The following is an 18,972-nucleotide window of genomic DNA, read 5'->3' on the forward strand; positions in this document are numbered from 1 at the left end:
GAACAGTACTTTATAAAATAACATGATGATTAGTTACAAAAAAGAGTAAGATGACAAAAGCATACAAAATTATTTAGAAATATACATACATGTATATAACAACAATTAATTTAAGAAGAGGCCATACATTTGAAAGAGATCAAGGAGAGGCACATGGGAAGGTTTGGAGGAATGAAAGGGAAGGAGGAAATGATGTAATTATAATCTCAAAAAATTAAAAACAATAGTAGTTTTGGGATGTATTCATTTCTACCAAATAATATGATTCTTGGCTTTCTATAAAAGCTTCTAAATGATAAGTTTCACTTCTTTACTTGTTTCTTGGCCGACAAGCACAGGTGGATCTGCACAGGTCTGTGACCCACCTTGGACAAGCATAATTTTTGAGGCATTGGCAATTAATTAACTCCTGTGCCAAAATTCTGACAGCGCACAGGACAAGAACCATCCTAGCAATCGAGAGGCAGAATCAGGCATATCTCTCTGAGTTCGAGCCAGCCTCGTCTACAGAGTGAGTTCCAGAACACCCAAAGCTACACAGAGAAACCTTGTCTCAAAAAAAAAAAAAACAAAAACAAAAACAAAAACAAATTTCTCTCAGCAGATTGAAGAACCTGTGGTCATTTAGACAAGAGACGCTATGGCTACTGCCAACAGGTTCTCAATGAATTATTTTGACTAAGGGTGAAAAGTAATAGCAGCATCATGGCTCTTTGCAAATTTGTTGGTGAGAGGAGGATACAGTAGAAACTTTTCTTAAATGAGAGTGGAGGAGGTCCAATATCTGTAGTCAGCTCTGAAGTGGAATTCACACCAATTTTGTCTACGGAGTAGGATGCAGTGAGTCACCAGTTAAATGACAGAATCACACACACAGGAAAAATCAACCCAACTTTTGGACGTTACATTAACAATCTTCCTAACTAGATTTTCATGCTAGAAAATCTATTTCCACAGCCTTCCTTGGTATCTACTGTTCTCGTTTGCTCTTTCTCAACTTTAGCGGCCAGTACATTGTCCTACTGGATGACATACAGACTCAGCAAATTACAGTTCCAACTGTAGGAGTCAATCCTTAGATATTTGTACAGTGGTCTTATAATTTCTCTTTGGTTTTCATTTTTCTGTCACTTTGTCTTCTAGTGTGAATGCATCTAACAGTTTAGGAAGACTAAGTTGCTACTGGAGTAGGATTGAAAAAACTGATTGCCATGTAAGGACTCCTGTGTCTATGATAGCCCATATACAGTGTAAATGCTTGTGTGGGTGACATAAAGCATGCTCGTGAATGCCCTTGAAGTTTCCATTCATTGTCAAGCAATCTCAGTTGCAATTTCCTTGGGAAATAGACTTCATTCTTGGAGTCTAAGTTCTGAAATACCACTGATTCTTTGATTACTTAGCTTGTATTGCATACCAAAGTTCTGACAGCTGGTTAAAGAAGCTGCCATTGTTTAGACAAGAGGCCTTCTAGTTCTGCAACACACAGAGAGGATCTGGACTTGGATTCCCGAGTCTAGAATCCAGCCAAGATTCAGCCAGAGACTCCTATGTGGGAGCAAATAATTTTCTCTCTCAGAGACATTCTTCTCTCTATATCATTCTTATAACACCTGTGATCTACGAGGCTTTTAAGAAAGCAAATTTCAATGTAAAAAGTACAAAAATGTTTCCTTAAATTTAAATGACACATTATTTTTTGTTTAAAAGGCAGTATGTTCTATGTTAGACTCATTCCTTGGTGTACAGTATTTTGGGAAGGGTTAAATGGCCTCAGAGAATTTTCTTACAGTGGAAGTGGCTGAAGCTCTAATTTCTGAGGGTCCACACTCAGTGTTCCTGGATATAATCAAATAAAATCCCAGATTTCCAGGTGCCAGGCCCATTGTAAGAAGAGGTAAGATCAGATGACTCAAAAAGTCATTATCTTTCTAGGGTTGGCCAATCAGTACCCAAAACTAGGATCATCTAAACAACAACAAAAAAATGTATTATTCAAAGCAAGAAATCCAAATTATAGGGAAGGCAGGGCTATGATTCTTTCATGAAGCTATGAGACAATTAACATTTTTGGCATCTTTAAGTGTATCTCCCATGACTCTTCCTCTGAGTGTCTCTATGTGCATAATGCATTACATCCTACCTTTTTAGCTTCATGGTAATTAATTATATCTTCAAGGAGCCAATTTCCAAGCACCACACTATAATCCAGTGGGGGATAGTACTTAATCATGTGAATTTTGAGCAGCATAATTCAGTTCACAATGGTAGGAATGGCTGGCATTGTCAACACAAAGCAGAGGACAGGACTTTTAGGACTTTTGGTTTGGTTTTTGTTCTGTTCTGTTTTACCTTGGTTTTCATCATACAGGTTTTTTCTGTAAAGTGAATCACACAAACCAAAATAAATTAGTGCTTAAAACTTCCTTTCTATTTGAATATATCTGTGTCTAAGAAAATATGTGTGAAGAAGATAAAGCCAAGAAGCTGTGAAACTCCTGAATGAGCTGTGAAATTCAGTGTTTTCAAACCGTTTCTGTTATTTTTCTCAGAATCCTACTGACCAAGGTAGTCAGAAACAGATACATCCTTTCCCAAGCTTCATTCCCTTATGATTAAATCAATATCTAGAGATATATATGTGTATGTATATACATACATACATACATACATACAGATATATCTGTATATATATTATGCAATCGCCTTTAATCATTTTACCTGGAAGGGCAGATGGAAAGCAGCTTATCTCCCTGATCATCACTTAAGAACATAGTGAGCACTGAGGGGATTCAATAAGGAAATGTGTGGTTCTTTACAATCTGAATCATAACGCACTAGATATTCAAACAGCAAAATAACTAAATAAGGAAAATAAAACCATTATGATGGGGGAAGAAAAAAGTTCATGTGAGTGCATTTCTTTAGATTTTTATTTCCAAGCCTGGATGGTCTATATGCCTTGTGTGTTTTGGGATCATTATGGTTGGTTGCTTGACTTTCACAGACTTTTGTTCTCACAAGAAGCTGCAGGGCTCAGCAAACACGCTCGGATATGTGTCTCCATAGGAGGCATGAAGAAAGAAGACCTCGTAAGCAGATGTTTCTGAAGAGGCTCTGCTATACAAATTTGGCATAGTTAATGCACACAATGTAACCTGTTGCATTTGTCTCCAAAGGGGAAGAAGCTTAGTAGTACCATAGTTATGAATGCATCTCTCAACAACAGACATACCTCACCTCTGTCAGCTGTGACTAAGGAAGACAGGGTTGTTTTACAACCCATAATTTCACCTTTGCTCCCCACTTATTTTAGTGGCAGCAACAGTGCCAGAAATCAGAGCAGTTCCTAATGTATAAATGAAATCTAATTAATATTTCCTCGAACTAACCATATAGATGGGTACCTAACCTTCATTTCTACCACCCCTAGCATTGGCTGAAGAGATGTTTTCTTATGACTGTAGCTAGTAAAAAGACAAAGTCACAGTAGACAGTAATATTTCAAGAATCCTCAGTTATTTACAGTTTAATATTTTTCACAATGTAGAGACTCTCATGCATGCTAGGCAAGTACTACATTGACACATATCATCTGCCCAGTAATACACACACACACACACACACACACACACACACACACACACACACACTAAAGAAAGAGACAATATATGCCAGATAGTACAGTGGTGTAGGCTGAGCATCTCCAACTTAAATTGCTTTGTGATTTCTGATTAAGGGTCTGTAATGGCTATTTCTGGTTGTCAACTTGACTATACCTGGAATGAACTACAATCTAGAATTGGAAGGCTCCCCTGTGATCCAGATCTTGAGGCTGGGAGATACAAGTTTCTGACCTGGATCTTGGCATGGAGAGCTTGAGGTATGGTGGCTTTGATTCCCAGGAGACTAAGGCAAGGAGATCTCTGAGTTCAAGGTCAGCCTGGGACAAAACAAGTCCCAGATCCAGGTGTGGTGGTACTGTTTTAATCTGGGCCACAACTTCTGCTGGAGACCTACATAAGGACATTGGAAGAAGGAAGAGTTGCTCTTCTTCGCCTGCCTGCATTTACTTGCCAGCGGATCTGTTGGAATCTACTAGCCTTGTGGGACTGAGCGACTACTAGATCCTTGGGCTTCCCCATAACAGCTGACCATTGCTGGGGAGTTGGACTACAGAAGTTGATGTACATCATCATAACAAATTCCTAGAGTCATAAATTCTGTGACTCTAGAAAGCTCTGACTAACACAGGGTCTTTTCAGATTGTCAGATTGGTCAATATTTGCATCTACATAGTGAAATAACTTAGGGATGAGACCCAACAGAAACATGGATCATCTTTGTTTAATTTGCACATTTCCATAGCCTAGAGATGGTGTTAATAATTTTAGCTGTAATGAATCTCATTGGCTTATATATGTAATTCTCTGTCTGTGATATCATGCTTCAGCTCACAATCTTTCAGATTCTGGAACAGTTCTAATTTTGTATTTTTGAGTTAGGGATGATCAACATTGTAGCATCCAGCTAGTACATATCCGAGGGTAAATTCGAAATGACCCATTTTGAGCCGTGCATTTTATCAATATTGCAAGTGCTCGTTTCAACTTCAGTTCTGCAAAATTTTCTATAGTTTAAGCTCATTTAACCTGTTCTTTTAATATCCTAAAATGCTTAATACAATATACAATAGATTGATATTATAAATGACCGTCTTTGGTATCTTTTGTATAGAATACCTCCTGGGATTTCACATCACTGTCTACTTATACAATAAAAATGAATGAATACATGAGCCAACATAAAACTGTGAATTAGAATTTATGAGATGTTTAGTACGATGTTAGGTTTTATCATAAGTTTTTCAATGCAAATTCTGGCTAGAAAGAAGGAATCTAATAATAAGAATAATAAGGGATACCACTTTTCCCCATTGCTTTTCAACAAGTGTCGTGAACCGCAAAAGAAAGCTCCTGCTTGTACAGTTTACTGTCTTAAATTGTGTTTTAATATCTGAGTGCTTTCTTTTCCTTAGGAAAAATTATTTCAAGTAGTCACTAATCAGCTATACGGACTCTGAAATAAGAACAATATTCTCTCCCTCCCACTGCCTTAATCTCTCTGGCCTCTCCTCTATTTTCCCCTACTCAACTGCACTTGGCTTGTCTTCTCTTCTCCCTCATTTTTCCTTCATTTCTTCCTCACTCTCTCCTTCTATATCTCCTCCAGTCCTTTCTCCTCTTCTTACTAGTCCTCATCCTCTTGTCATGCTTTCTTCCTTCTCTTTCTCTCCTTCTTATTCCCTTCCTTCTGTTTTCATCTCCTGCTTCTCTTCCCTCTCCTTCCCCTCCTGGTTCTCCCCTGACCCCTCCTCTCATTTTCCCTTTCTTCCTCTCCATCTTCTCTCCCCTCCTTCTTCTTCCTTTGTCTTACTAGTATTGTAAACCCAGTGTATAAATTGACCAGACATACAGCCAAGGTCTAACACATGCCTAGTAAGTGCATCAGTCAGAGCTGTACTGCCATTTCCTTATCCTCACACTGTATTATATTCAGGACTGTGTTTATAACAGATGCTTTGGAATATTGCTTTCAGTAGGCACGTTTTTTTTTCTACACTGAGAATTAGTCAGCAGGACTATGAAGTTTGTAAAACAAAGACATTATTGAATAAGCAAACAAAAACACATTCATGTATTTTCATACTGGAAAGTAAGTGATACTACTGAGTTAGCTCTGAGTTTCACTCAAGAATCTTCAGGGTTCATCACATGGTAGATCTTCAGTGACCACTTGCAAAATGATTGCGTAACTCTCCACAGACATGAGGACTGTCCAATGTTTGCATCTTCTAGCTTCTCCCTCTGTCTTGTTAGGTCACAGGTCCCCTCTAGCTACTCAGCCCTCTCTCTCTCTCCCAGAGATAAGACAGCATCCAATCTCAGGGATCTTTCCCTTCAGTATCACTCTGTCACGAATTGTGAGCCCCAGCTAATACCACTCTTCAGAAAGGTAATTCTTTACAGTTCCACAAACCCATGAAATTTCTAATTATAAACATCCCACAACTACTGACTATGAATCTGCCTTTTAATATGATTTCCCACAATTCACATGAAAAGTACTTGTATAAATAGTATAAACTCCTCTTCTTCACCCCAGCCTGCCCCTCTTTTCCCTCCCCCTACTCCACCCCCTCGTCCTTTCTTGCAACTGACATCTGTAATGTGGGCCTGACATAATAGCTCAGTGGATAAAGGTACCTGCAGCTGAGCCTGACAACCTGAGTTTGATACCTGGAATTCACATGGGAGACAGAACCAAGTCCCAAGAGTTGTCCTCTGACTCTACATATGTGCCATGCATGCACTGCCCACACACATAGCTAAATATAGTAATGACCAATCTATGTTAGAGTTTCCAGGAGTTCAGATTCACTGAAGAGGAATATGGAAAACTAGAGAAGTACCCCACTGTCAGGAGATTGATCTTTTCCTTTCGAAGTCTCAATTCTTATCTCAATTCCTACTCTACATTGTCCCCTCCTTTCTGAAATCATATTTATGCTAATTCATATTTCCATATTAAAGGATAGTTAGGCAGAATGAAGTAGAGCCTGCCTCACCCTGTTTCACTCCCCATCCCCTTGATGACCTCGAAGGTCCTCCTGGAAAAAGGAGAGTACTCCATATCCACTGATTATGAAGTAAGGACAAGTAAGTACATTCAATCAGTTTTATCGTTTTCTTACGCATCATAATGAGATCTAGAGCCATGAAGAATGGAATGGGAGCCACAGCCTATCAGACTGCATGAAGATGCCCTTAAACTTGTAGGTTTACACATATTTTAAACGTTCATCACCAACACCTGTTGCATTTCACTTTCCTCCTAACTGGACTACTTTCTGGGGTTAGGCTTATCAAGATTTAGAAAGTAGTTGTAACTCGCAAGCCTCAGAAAGGAAATGACTTAAAATTTCAGAAGTTCTTGAAGCAGAGAACGTCTCACCAAAGTTATGTCAGCAGTAGGAAGGCTGGGAAGAGCAGACTCTCTGACCTGGCAAGATGTCTGCAAGTCATACATGACACTCCAGTTATGTAAGTGTTGCAAGTTATTACCTAGACTAGGGGAGGCTTTTTGGGGATTCATTCATCTTTGATTCATCCATACTCCTATAAGCAATCCTTCATTGGTACTCCCATAATGAACACAAACAGCTGGGGTTTGTAGACATTTATTCACATCTCGAGAGTAAAATTCATACAGTACCATGACATGCTCTAACAGTTTGCTCCCATTATGAACAACATTCTCGGTCACAGCTTTAACCTCCAGAAGTTAAAACATACATGACTTTCAGACAACAGATGTAAACATTTAGTTCTTCTAAGATTTACAGTCTGGTACACCAGGCCTGCACTGGACTTTCTTCTTTTCAGCTCTAGTTACTGAGTAGTCCTAATGTACTGGGCTTTTTTCATGGAAGGGGTCGTTATAAAGTCTTTGATAGAGCAAGTTACTGTACCCTATATCACAGTAAACTGAGATTTTCATACCTACAAATCCTACAGACAGATTCCACTAAGAAGAAGCAATTCATGAGGTCTGAGAGAAAGAGACTTGTACAGGGTATCTGATGTTTTTCTAACTTCCTCACTCAGTGAAAAACACACAAAAACCTTAGCCAGCAGAAAGCTTATCCTTATGTTTCATTTTTTGTAAACAGCTAAAGATTTCATAAAAAGCTAAATCTTTACAATAAATGATCCACCATTTGAAAGCAATAGTTGTTTTTTTTTTCCTCACAGACTTTCAGGAGGACAACTGCACTATAGAATATGCTTACATTCTAGGCTTGACCATCTCTATCAAAGCAGACATGTAGTCCATTACCAAATTCCTCCTAATATACTGGACTATTTTCATGGAAGGGGTCATTATAAAGTCTTTGATAGAGCTACTCTTGGCAAGTTCCACACCAGGAAAATCTAAGTGGTCGTTTAATCAATGGATTAACTTGTAGCCCATGGTCTACTTTATTCTATTTTTTAAAGCATTCTGTTATTTTTTCTCTCTCATATATTACATCCTGACCACGGTTTTCCCTCCCTCCTCTCCTCCCAGTACTCTCCCACGTCTCTTCTCCCTCAGATCTTTCCCTTCAAAAAGGGTAGGCCACCCAGCAATATCATATTTTAGGTACCTCTATTCATATTAAGGCTCGATGAGGCAGCTCAGTAGAACGAAAATAGCCCCTGTTCCTGGTGTTATGTATCTCACAAGAACAGCATGCTCTATGACTATGAGAGAGAGAGAGAGAGAGAGAGAGAGAGAGAGAGAGAGAGAGAGAGAGAGAGAGAGAGAGAGACACCTAGGTCACATCTATACAGGCTTTCCCTGGTTTCAGTCTCTGTGAGCCCTTATGAGCCCTGTCCTGGTGTTCTTGACCCCTCTGGCTTCGACAATCCTTCCTTACCTTTTGAAGGATTACCTAATGTTTGGCTGTGGGTCTCTGCATCTGTTTCCATCAGCTGCTGGATGAAGTTCCTCTGATGACAGTTGAATTAGATATAAAACTGAAAATTTCATTGACCCCCCCCCACAGATGTGTTTGATTCTATCCTAGGACTATAGATTGTCCATACTTGGTTTTTCATCCTCTAGGCACTGTCAGGTGTGCACTCTCTCCTGGCTCTCAAATTGGACCTGTCATTGGTTGACCACTCCCCAGACTGTGACAACTTTACCTTAGCCCATATTGTAGATGGGACAAATTATCAAATTATAGGTTAAAGGCTTTCTGGCTGGATGGGTGTCCCCAACCCTACACTGAAACACTGGCAACTGCCTGGTTACTGCAGATGGTCTGTTCCCTTGATTCTTACAAGGAGAAAACAGCAGCAAAGAAGATGAAGAAATTTGCTTAGTGGTAGAGCAGAGTAGATCTTTCCTTTTTCTTTCTTTCTTTCTTTCTTTCTTTCTTTCTTTCTTCCTTCCTTCCTTCCTTCCTTCTTTCTTTTTTAATAACAGACAATGCTCACTGTCAATCAATATAACTACTTTGTTTTAATGTTTCCTAAGAGCCAGGAAAGTTTGAAATCTGGTCTTAATAATCTTCCAGATACATTGCCTAAACAACTGTAATGCTGACTTGGGACTAGCATGTCAGAAAGCCAATTGGTCTCCCAGACCAAGTAACACGTTCATTACAGCTCAGGTATTTGGTAGGTGCAAGTTGTTGCCAGAAAGCCACCAGAAAGATAAACAGTGAGATGAGCGAAGGAAGCTGGAAACTTGCAGTGACATCATTTAAGAGGAAAGAATTTCAGTGTTTGGTGAGTTTTCCATCACTTTTTGTAAAAAAAGCAAGAAAAGAAACTGTAGTCTTAGACATATCAACTTTATGCTACCATGCTTCGACCTGAATTCATTTCTTTCCTCCCCTCCTGCATCTTGTTTCCTCCCTTTTTTTGATGATTTCCTTTAATTGTTTTTATTTCAGTTAGTTTCATGCATATATATTATTATATATCTCTCTCTTCTTTTTTCCTTTTCACAGCTATTTCCTTCTCTGGCTGAACTTTCCAGCAAGACCCTCTCCTATTTCCATGGCTTTTTAGTGCGTGCACCACTGACTTTCTTTAGAATCACCTGCATAAGCCCAGGAAGTAAGTTACTTGGACAACTTTTCAGTGGCTACATCACAGAAAGCAAAGGTTTCTTTTCTTCATTTTGTCTCAGCTGAAGCCATCTTTGGCTTGCCTGAAAGTGACTTCTTCCTTTCTACCACTGCTGTGAGGCTGAGCGAGCACTCCATCCTGTACTAGAAACTTGGAGTCGCAGTGCCCTAGCTAACTGTGTGCTGTCTTCTGTTAAACTGCTTCCTTGTCTCCTAGCACTACTTCCCCTCGCAACTGCCAGCCAGATACAGTTTCTCTCTGTTCTTTGCCTTTAAAAGCTCCCTGTAAAATGCCTTGCAGGCAAGTCTGCTCTGAGAGAAGTGCTTCTCTCCAAGTAGTCTCTACCAGACTCTTATTCAGATTTTGGCTTTTTACCCAGCCACAGAAGGGCATGACATGACACCCCTTCCTCGACAGCCATTAATTGCCAATGGTCCCTCATGGATAGATGAGGCCTGGTATTGGATAGAGAATTAATGGCGCCTGTCCTATGCAGGTCTTATGTACCTCTCCATGCTTAAATGCAGTCACTCATGAATGCATATCCAGAAGACGTATTTTGTAACATATTTATTCATCTTCTAGCTCGTTTATTCTCTATGTCCCCTTTTCCACAGCGTTCCCTGAGTCTTGGAGCAGTGATGACATTAATCTCTTAGAGCCAAGCACTCCCATCGACCATGACTCTTAGTCTCCTCTCTGTATTAACTTCCTTCTAGTGCAGTAACTGCCTGCCCTTTCATACAAAGTCTTTCAGTGTGAGACCACACTGACCTTGAACTCGAGATATTACTGCCTCAGCCTCCTGAGAGTGGAAATTGCAAGCATATACTACCACGTCTACGCTTACACTATCTATCTCAAAGGAAGACTGGTATAGAAAATTCCTTTTCCCCTACTAAGTACAAAGTGTTCATTCACTACGCCTTTGCCTCCTCATATCGTTGGCATTCGTATCTGGCACAGTCAAAGTCCTGGTGATAAAACATTATTAAGGAAATAAGCCCTCGTAGATCTCCATTACTCTCTTGAATGGCTTAATTGTGCCCAGATTATTAAACTTTTTCTTAAGTTTATCTCTGGGTAAGTTGTAGCAAGAAAACAGCATTATTGAGCTCACTAGGCCCTAGGTGACTTCTGATCTTAATCATCTTTTCTTTGGTGCTGTTGACATATCCTGTCACGGATAAGCCCTGCTCTGTACCGTAGCAAGTGCTGGAAGCTGAGGCAAGTAATGTCTAGGGGAAAGTCCCTCACTGGTCTCTAACCTTTACAAGTTCACTTCAACTCTGATCTAAGAATATCTCATGATACAAACACAAACACACAAAAGAATTATGATAAATATGATGAATGCCAGCATACAGGCATCTTAAGAAAGGGAAAATATGAACCAGAAAATTCATTGAGCTTGTGCTGAGAAATTAAATGCATCACATTCTTGGGCTTATCAGACTGATATTTATTATTGTGTCTTTTCAGATGAATAAACATTTACCACTTATGGATAGGGAACCTGGCACAGGAGATCCAACAGCAACACAGAACAAAGGGAATTTCTTGGTTTTATAGACTTCACAGGTAGGGGTCCCTGAGCTTAGAGGAAAACAGGTCTTTGATTTTAGAGGAAAGGAAGGTTTCCAATTTTAGTAGTTGAGGGAAGACTCTAGAAATAGTATAATGTTACAATATCCAATGTAATCCAACTGCTCCATGCAATCTTAAAGTTGCTACACACTAAGAGCTTAGCCTCTGAGAGAAGATACTAAGTCACATTTGAGGCACTGCTGATGCCTCTACCGTGGTTGTGTCTGCACTGTAACATTTCAGTATTTACACACACACACACACACACACACACACACACACACACACACACACAAAACTGTATCATTGCACAGAAGTTAGACATAGATGGAAAACGGGTGATTTGGAATCTGCATCTTCAGTTCTACTACTTTTATGGTTCTATTTATTGCAATAACAAAGAGTTATAGATTTGAAACAATTTGAAAGACTCACATGTCAGAAAATCACATTGAACATCAACTTTTACACCTCATAATAAATTTGATCAGTTTCGATTTTGCAAGTTTCAAAAAGGTGTTCTGTCTGCTTTACCAAAAAAAAATAATAATAATAAAAAAATTTTTAAAAACTCTCATAGACAACATCAACTCCTAATCAAAGAATGAATTCTCTTTTATCGCTCTCCACACCAGGAACCTGGAACCTGGATCCTTGGACATTGCTTTTCTAGATGGACACCCAACTTTACTGTGGCACAAAGAAACATGTAGGGTAAACAATACTTCAAGACAGAGGCAGTGACTAACTCTCCCACCCTACCCCTAGTCCTTTGTGCCTTCTCATTCATCACAGACAGGTAAAATTTTGGATCTGACACTCACCGCATTAAAATTGGGAAACAGGTTGACTGTTGCTGCAGTGTCAAGAGGAAAGGGGAGAAAAGGTTTAATATCCAATGATGGCTGCAAAGGAGGGGCTGGCGGATGGATCAGGGCTGGGAGAGCGGGACTCTGGCATGTGCCACCTGTAGAGACAAGAGCAAAGGGGATATTCAGGGACACTGGGCATAAAACAGAACACACCATTTTCTTTTAGGGAATAATAGCTTTCTGCTTCCCTGGGGAAAAAAAAAACCAAGACACAAAATGTCCTCACATTAGCCAGAATCTGACCAGTTGGGCAGCCAAGGGTAAGGGAGCACCTCCTTTCCCTGGGAGTGTGACTACGCGATTATGTAAGAATCACTCACTATTTCACACTCTACCACTTGCTTTTGTTTTTCCAGCCATTCGTCTCTAATCAACTTCTCTGGATTCCAAGGGAAATCTGCTAGATTCTCATACTGCCATCCCATTCCTCTCCGAAAGCTTAACCTGCTCAGAGCATGCTGCAAGTCTGAGGGCTATTTTGAAGCACTGCTCTTTTCACCAACTGAAAACTCTGGCAGTGTCACAATATGAGTCTGGCACAAAAAAGAAACTCAGCCACCAGCCATACCTCAATGCCCTGGCAACAAGAAGACTTAAAAAGCCAGCAACCCGGCATTAGAATCCTAACAGCACTGAGCTGTTCAGCACCCTGGAGCTCTGACAATTCAACAACTGACTGTCTCCACCCAAGTCGTGAGTGGGTGGAATTTAGACCAGCACCACTGAGCAGGCAATGCGAGTATTACACCAACACAGATCCCCCACTGCACACCAGTGGGAAGGCAGCCGCTTGCTAAGAGCACCCAGTTCTGGCCCCTGTTTTCAAACTAACTGCATTTAGAAGCTGAACGGATGGAAGCATAGCCTTGATATTCTGTCTCCCATATTTTGATAACATTCCAAAACATCAAATTTCCGTTAATTAAAGACCGAATCCTAGGAAACTATTAAAGTGTGCCAGCGTTCTTCTAATCTGAGAGACAAGAAACAGATTGTAAAAACCTGCTTCTGAGAAGCCAAGGAGAATTAGGAAAACAAAACCCAGTGAGGTGTTTTCTTGGCTCACAGAAAATTCTCAGAGACAGAAGACAGTAAGCAAGGGTGTGGTGTACCACTTGCTTTCAGACCATTTTGATTTGAGAGTAGAGGAGACTGAAGCCCCAGTTACAGGACTCAACTGTTCATAAGCAGCGCCAGCTACCAGGCTTAAAGTCAGCTTGAGCCAAATAAACACAATCAGGATTTACTCTTTTGCAGTTTGAATGTCCTCCTTGGGGATGTTCTTCAAGAACAAGGCTAACAAAATTCTAACAAGCACAACGAACTAAGTTTTTGTTTTGTTTTACAATAAAGTATAGGCCACAGAATTGAGTACAGATGTTAAAATAAACAGAGATAAAAAGAAAATATAGCAGGTCTATATGCACCAGAGCACACCATAAACTCTTTTTTATTATCCTCCTGACAGTATACTGAGTGTGGGTGGATAGGCTTTACTAGAGAGTCAGTCCATAAAATTTCAGAGATAAGCCTGTCATGACTTCTGTATTACTAAAAGATTCCCTTTAATAAAAACTTTAAGAACTCCAATAAAGTTTTGGTTGACACCTCTTCAGAAAACAAAGAGGTAAATTAAAAGTTTTGGCTAAAGTCAGCTTTAAAAAGTTTACAACTAACACCAAGCCTCAATATGTCTTTAAAATTTCACTCAGGGGAGACATTAATATAGTCCTATTACTAGCATTATATTTGATCTTAAAAGTCCTCGAATAGATAAAGATTAATATCAATCTATGTTAAAACATAGTAACAAGTTAAAACTTTTTAGCTGTTTAAGTTGCTTTCACTCACATAATCATAAGAACTTAACATCAGGTTGCATTCTGCAGTTACTTAAGTCTCCCTCCTGTCCATGATTGAGAAGACGTTATCAACTAGGCTACTTTTTCATCCGGCACAGTGTGAGGTATGAAGAATGAAAAATGTGTTAATTGGATTGACAGGTAATTACACCCAAACCTCAACTAGGTATGTATTTGATTTATATCTGTGCATACAGTTCAGGAACCTCTACCTAATGGAATTTCCTTCACACGACATAAAAAAGACTATATCAGAGTTACAAAAGACTCAAATGCTGGAAATCTGTGCCGATTTATTTTGTCTCTTCCCAAAAGTACAAAGAAGGAGACGTACAGGACCCCAGACCACGGTAACATGGGGATATGTAGTATTTGCCACTCATTATGAAATGGGGCTTGGTAAATTCTGTGGTGTCAGGAGCTCATTTTATTTATAATCTTCATCAATAATGTTTTGCTTATAGAAAGTCACACTTGAGGGCATATTAGTATTCTTAAAGAAGACAACAATAGAGAGTCTCTATGAAGTGGGCATTAGGAATTACAGAAGATCATGTTTCTTGCTGCTGTCACTGTGTCATATTGATAGACATACCTGTGGGTCTCCACAATATCAGAACTCACTGTGTATCAATAAATTCATGAGCTCTGTTGATGTCATGGCTTTGATTTGCAAAGCCATCTCAATTTCCCTTGGTATGTAGAGAGACAACCACGGGTTATTTTATTCCACTCTTAGTAATATTTACTCACAGATTATATAAAACACACAGAACATGTATATGTATATATGATAGAAAAGTTGTTTTAAAAAAAGCTGCATCAGAGTTCAAGGAGTCTGAATGGGTCTTGCTAGCAGCATAGCTGAAGCAAGGACATGAGACCATGCGATGCAGAGTTCTGTTAAATCTGAATGGTGTTAGAGTTGTAGAAAAGAGAGATGTTAGGCCAAGCCACAGAGCTGGTACTGAGCTAAGCTCCAGTGGTATCCTGTGACATAATAAGGTCAATGAGGCAAGGCATAGGAGTGGGTAAAGGTGGGAAGATAGGTGGGGAGATGTTTGAGTAGATAGATCAGTGGCAATTCAACACAGAAGGTTGTGTCAGCAGTAAGGACTGAGAGACCTGAAGTCCCAGGACCAGCTGGACGTTTTCTCCCATTTTCCCTTAAGGTGCCACATACAGGGAGGTGAGATAGGTGAATGGAGCCAATGCCATTGCAGTATTAAGTAGAGTTATTTTTATGAGATCCAGGTGACCGTGTTGTCATCTGGCATGTTAATGAATACATTGAACTTAAACTTTGTTATAGTTTCATATGGCCAACTGTTCCCACAGTCGTAAACTACTTTGATAAATTTCTAGAGTGAGTATTTATTACTCTTAGGGATAAGATCTTGTCAGTCTGTGACTCATGGGTGGTTCAGAACTCCTGGTGATGTAATAAGTGTATTACAAAGTGCAGAGTCTGCATACCTTTGATTTGTATTCAAAATAGTGCCAAATATTGTTGTCAAATAGAGTCACCCAAAGCAAAGGACATGCTAAAACCTACTCCTGGGAGCACCTGGATCACTCCAATCAAGAATTGCATTACAAACTCTGTAGCTACTACTATGTATGTCATGTATAATTTTATTAATACAGCTGCAGCAAAATGTAGTCACCCTGACTTCCAACCAATTCCTCTCTATCTATAACAAGTTCATTAAATAAAAATGCATTCAATGAAGGGCTGGAGAGTTGGCTTGGTGATTGACAACTCGTACTGCTATTGCAGGAAACACAAGATTTGTCCCCAGTACCTAAGTCAGATCACTCACAGCAGCCCCTTATCACTTCAGCTCCAGGGGCATCTGAAGTTTCTGGTCTCTAAGAACACACACACACACACACACACACACACACACACACACACACACACACACACAATTATCTAAATAAAATTAATAAAACATAACTCTTTTATTGTTTTTAATAAAGCATGTAAGTAAAAACCCCTTTGTGGTCATTGAATGAGAGGCTATGTAAAGAAAGTAAGTAAGTTTGATATGGTGAATTGTGGTCTTGGATTCCCCCATATCTCTTCTATTTCTCCTATGTGTTTCTGCTAGTGTCCGATTATAGCCACAGTTTCAAACTGTGAACCTTAGAACAAATATTTAGATACAACATAGGTCTGTTCAGAATATACTCACAACTCCACAAAAGCATTTACTTGTGGATTTAAAAACAATAACTAGTTCTTTATTAGTACAGGCTGAGAAACTAAGATGAACTTTCCCCTTTGAAAAGCAGGAGTAAGATAAATCTAGTGTTTTTTTTTCTTTTAATGGCATATTCAGCAAAAACAATGAATCATTTGAATTCTAAGTCAGTGGTTATCAGATAAAGCTTCTATAAGAATGTTGTACATGGAGTTCTAGCTCAGAACTTGAACCACTGGTGCCCACCATTTTCTTTTGTTTTTAATATTAGATACTTTATGTATTTATGTTTCAAATATTATCATCTTTACCCCCTCTCTCGTTCCCCACTCCCCTTGCTTCGATGAAGATACTTCTGCTCTCATCCACGCACTCCCAATTCAACACACTGGCATTCCCCCTACAATGGGGAAACAAGCCTTCAGAGGAACAAGGCCATCTCCTCCTACTGACCGCAGACAATGCCATCCTCTGCTACATATGCAACTGGAGCCATAGGTCCCTCTATGTGTACTCGTTGGTTGGTGGTTTAGTCCTGGGGGTTCTGGTTGGTTGATATTGTTCTTCCTATGATGTTGCAAACCCCATTCAGCTCCTTCAATCTTTTCTCTAAATCCTCCCTTGGGATCCCCATGGTCAATCCTAAGGGTAGCTGCAAGCCTCCTCATCTGTATCAGTAAGGCTAGTGCCAAGCCTCTCAAGAGACATCCATATCAGGATCCTGTCAGCAAGGACTTCTTGGCATCAGCAATACTGACTGGGTTTGGTGGATAAACATGGGAGGGATCCCCATATGAGGCAGTCTCTGGATGGACTTTCCTTCAGTCTCTGCTCCAGTATTTGTTCCGGTATTTCTTCCTGTGAGTGAGTATTTTGTTTCCCTTTCTAAGAAGGACTGAAGCATCAACATTTTTGATCTTCCTTCTTCTTGAGCTTCATAGGGTCTGAATTACACCTAGTGTACTCAAATCTTTTGGGCTAATATTCACTTATCAGTAAGTGCATACTGTTGGTGTTTTTTTGTGACTGGGTTACCTCACTCAAGATGATATTTTCTAGTTCTTATCCATTTGCCTAAGAATTCCATGAAGTCATTGATTTTAATAGTTAAGTAGTACTCCACTGTGAAAATGTACCACATTTTCTGTATCCATTCTCTGTTGAAGGACATCAGACTTTTTTTTAACAGCTTCTGGCTATTATAAATACTGCTACTATGAACAGAGTGGAACACGTGTCCTTGTTATATGTTTATATGTTGAAGCATTTTTTTGGGGTGCATGCCCAGGAGTGGTATAGCTGGGTCCTGAGATAGTACTATGTCTAATTTTCTGATTGGACTGTCCACACTAATTTCTAGAGTGGTTGTACCAGCTTGTAATCCTACCAACAATGGAAGAGTGTTCCTATTTCTCCACATCCTTGTCAGTATCTACTCTTACCTGAGTTTTTTTATCTTGGCCATTCTGACTGGTGCGAGGTAGAATCTTTTTTTTCTCATGGGATATGAATTTTATTGCAATAAAGTATTTATTAAAGAATAGCACACCACACAAAAGGGAAAAAATCAGTATCTTATGAACCATGCACTGGGAATTTTTTTGTAGCATCAGATTTATTTTTCTCAGTGCTTAGTGGTTAGAAATACTTTAGAGATTTAAAAAATTATTTATTTTATTGGTATTAGTTTTTTTTTATTAACTTGAGTATTTCTTATATACATTTCGAGTGTTATTCCCTTTCCCGGTTTCCGGGCAACATCCCCCTCCCTCCCCTTCATTATGGGTGTTCCCCTCCCCATCCTCCCCCCCTTGCCGCCCTCCCCCCAACAATCTAGTTCACTGGGGGTTCAGTCTTAGCAGGACCCAGGGCTTCCCCTTCCACTGGTGCTCTTACTAGGATATTCATTGCTACCTATGAGGTCAGAGTCCAGGGTCAGTCCATGTATAGTCTTTAGGTAGTGGCTTAGTCCCTGGAAGCTCTGGTTGCTTGGCATTGTTGTGCATATGGGGTCTTGAGCCCCTTCAAGCTCTTCCAGTTCTTTCTCTGATTCCTTCAACGGGGGTCCTATTCTCAATTCAGTGGTTTGCTGCTGGCATAAGCCTCTGTATTTGCTGTACTCTGGCTGTGTCTCTCGGGAGAGATCTACATGCGGCTCCTGTCAGCCTGCACTTCTTTGCTTCATCCATCTTGACTAATTGGATTGCTGTATATGCATGGGCCACATGTGGGTCAGGCTCTGAATGGGTGTTCCTTCAGTCTCTGTTTTTTTTTTTTTTTTTTTTTTTTATTAACTTGAATATTTCTTATATACATTTCGAGTGTTATTCCCTTTCCCGGGTTCTGGGCAAACATCCCCCTCCCCCCTCCCCTTCCTTAGGGGTGTTCCCCTCCCCACCCTACCCCCATTGCCACCCTCCCCCCAACAGTCTAGTTCACTGGGGGTTCAGTCTTAGAAGGACCCAGGGCTTCCCCTTCCACTGGTGCTCTTTCAGTCTCTGTTTTAATCTTTGCCTCTCTATTCCCTGCCAAGGTTATTCTTGTTCCCCTTTTAAAGGAGGAGTGAAGCATTCACATTTTGATCATCCATCTTAAGTTTCATTTGTTCTAGGCATCTAGGGTAATTTAAGCATTTGGGCTAATAGCCACTTATCAATGAGTGCATACCATGTGTGTTTTTCTGTGATTGGGTTACCTCACTCAGGATGATATTTTCCAGTTCCGACCATTTGCCTACGAATTTCATAAAGTCATTGTT

The 18,972-nt window shown here is 39.9% G+C and overlaps 1 protein-coding gene across 14 annotated transcripts in view; it reads right to left on the bottom strand.

The window, feature by feature from the left end:
- Positions 1-18,972, bottom strand: part of Zfp385d (zinc finger protein 385D) — a 383,190-nt gene that overhangs the window by 242,101 nt on the left and 122,117 nt on the right. For all 14 annotated transcript variants that reach the window (XM_087585513.1, XM_087585522.1, XM_087585516.1 and 11 more), the window contains 1 exon segment: positions 12,098-12,240. In XM_087585513.1, the coding sequence (XP_087441639.1) occupies positions 12,098-12,240 (143 nt within the window).

Source organism: Rattus norvegicus, chromosome 15 (genome assembly GCF_021556685.1).
Source record: "Rattus norvegicus strain SHRSP/BbbUtx chromosome 15, alternate assembly SHRSP_T2T, whole genome shotgun sequence".
Lineage (NCBI taxonomy): Eukaryota > Metazoa > Chordata > Mammalia > Rodentia > Muridae > Rattus > Rattus norvegicus.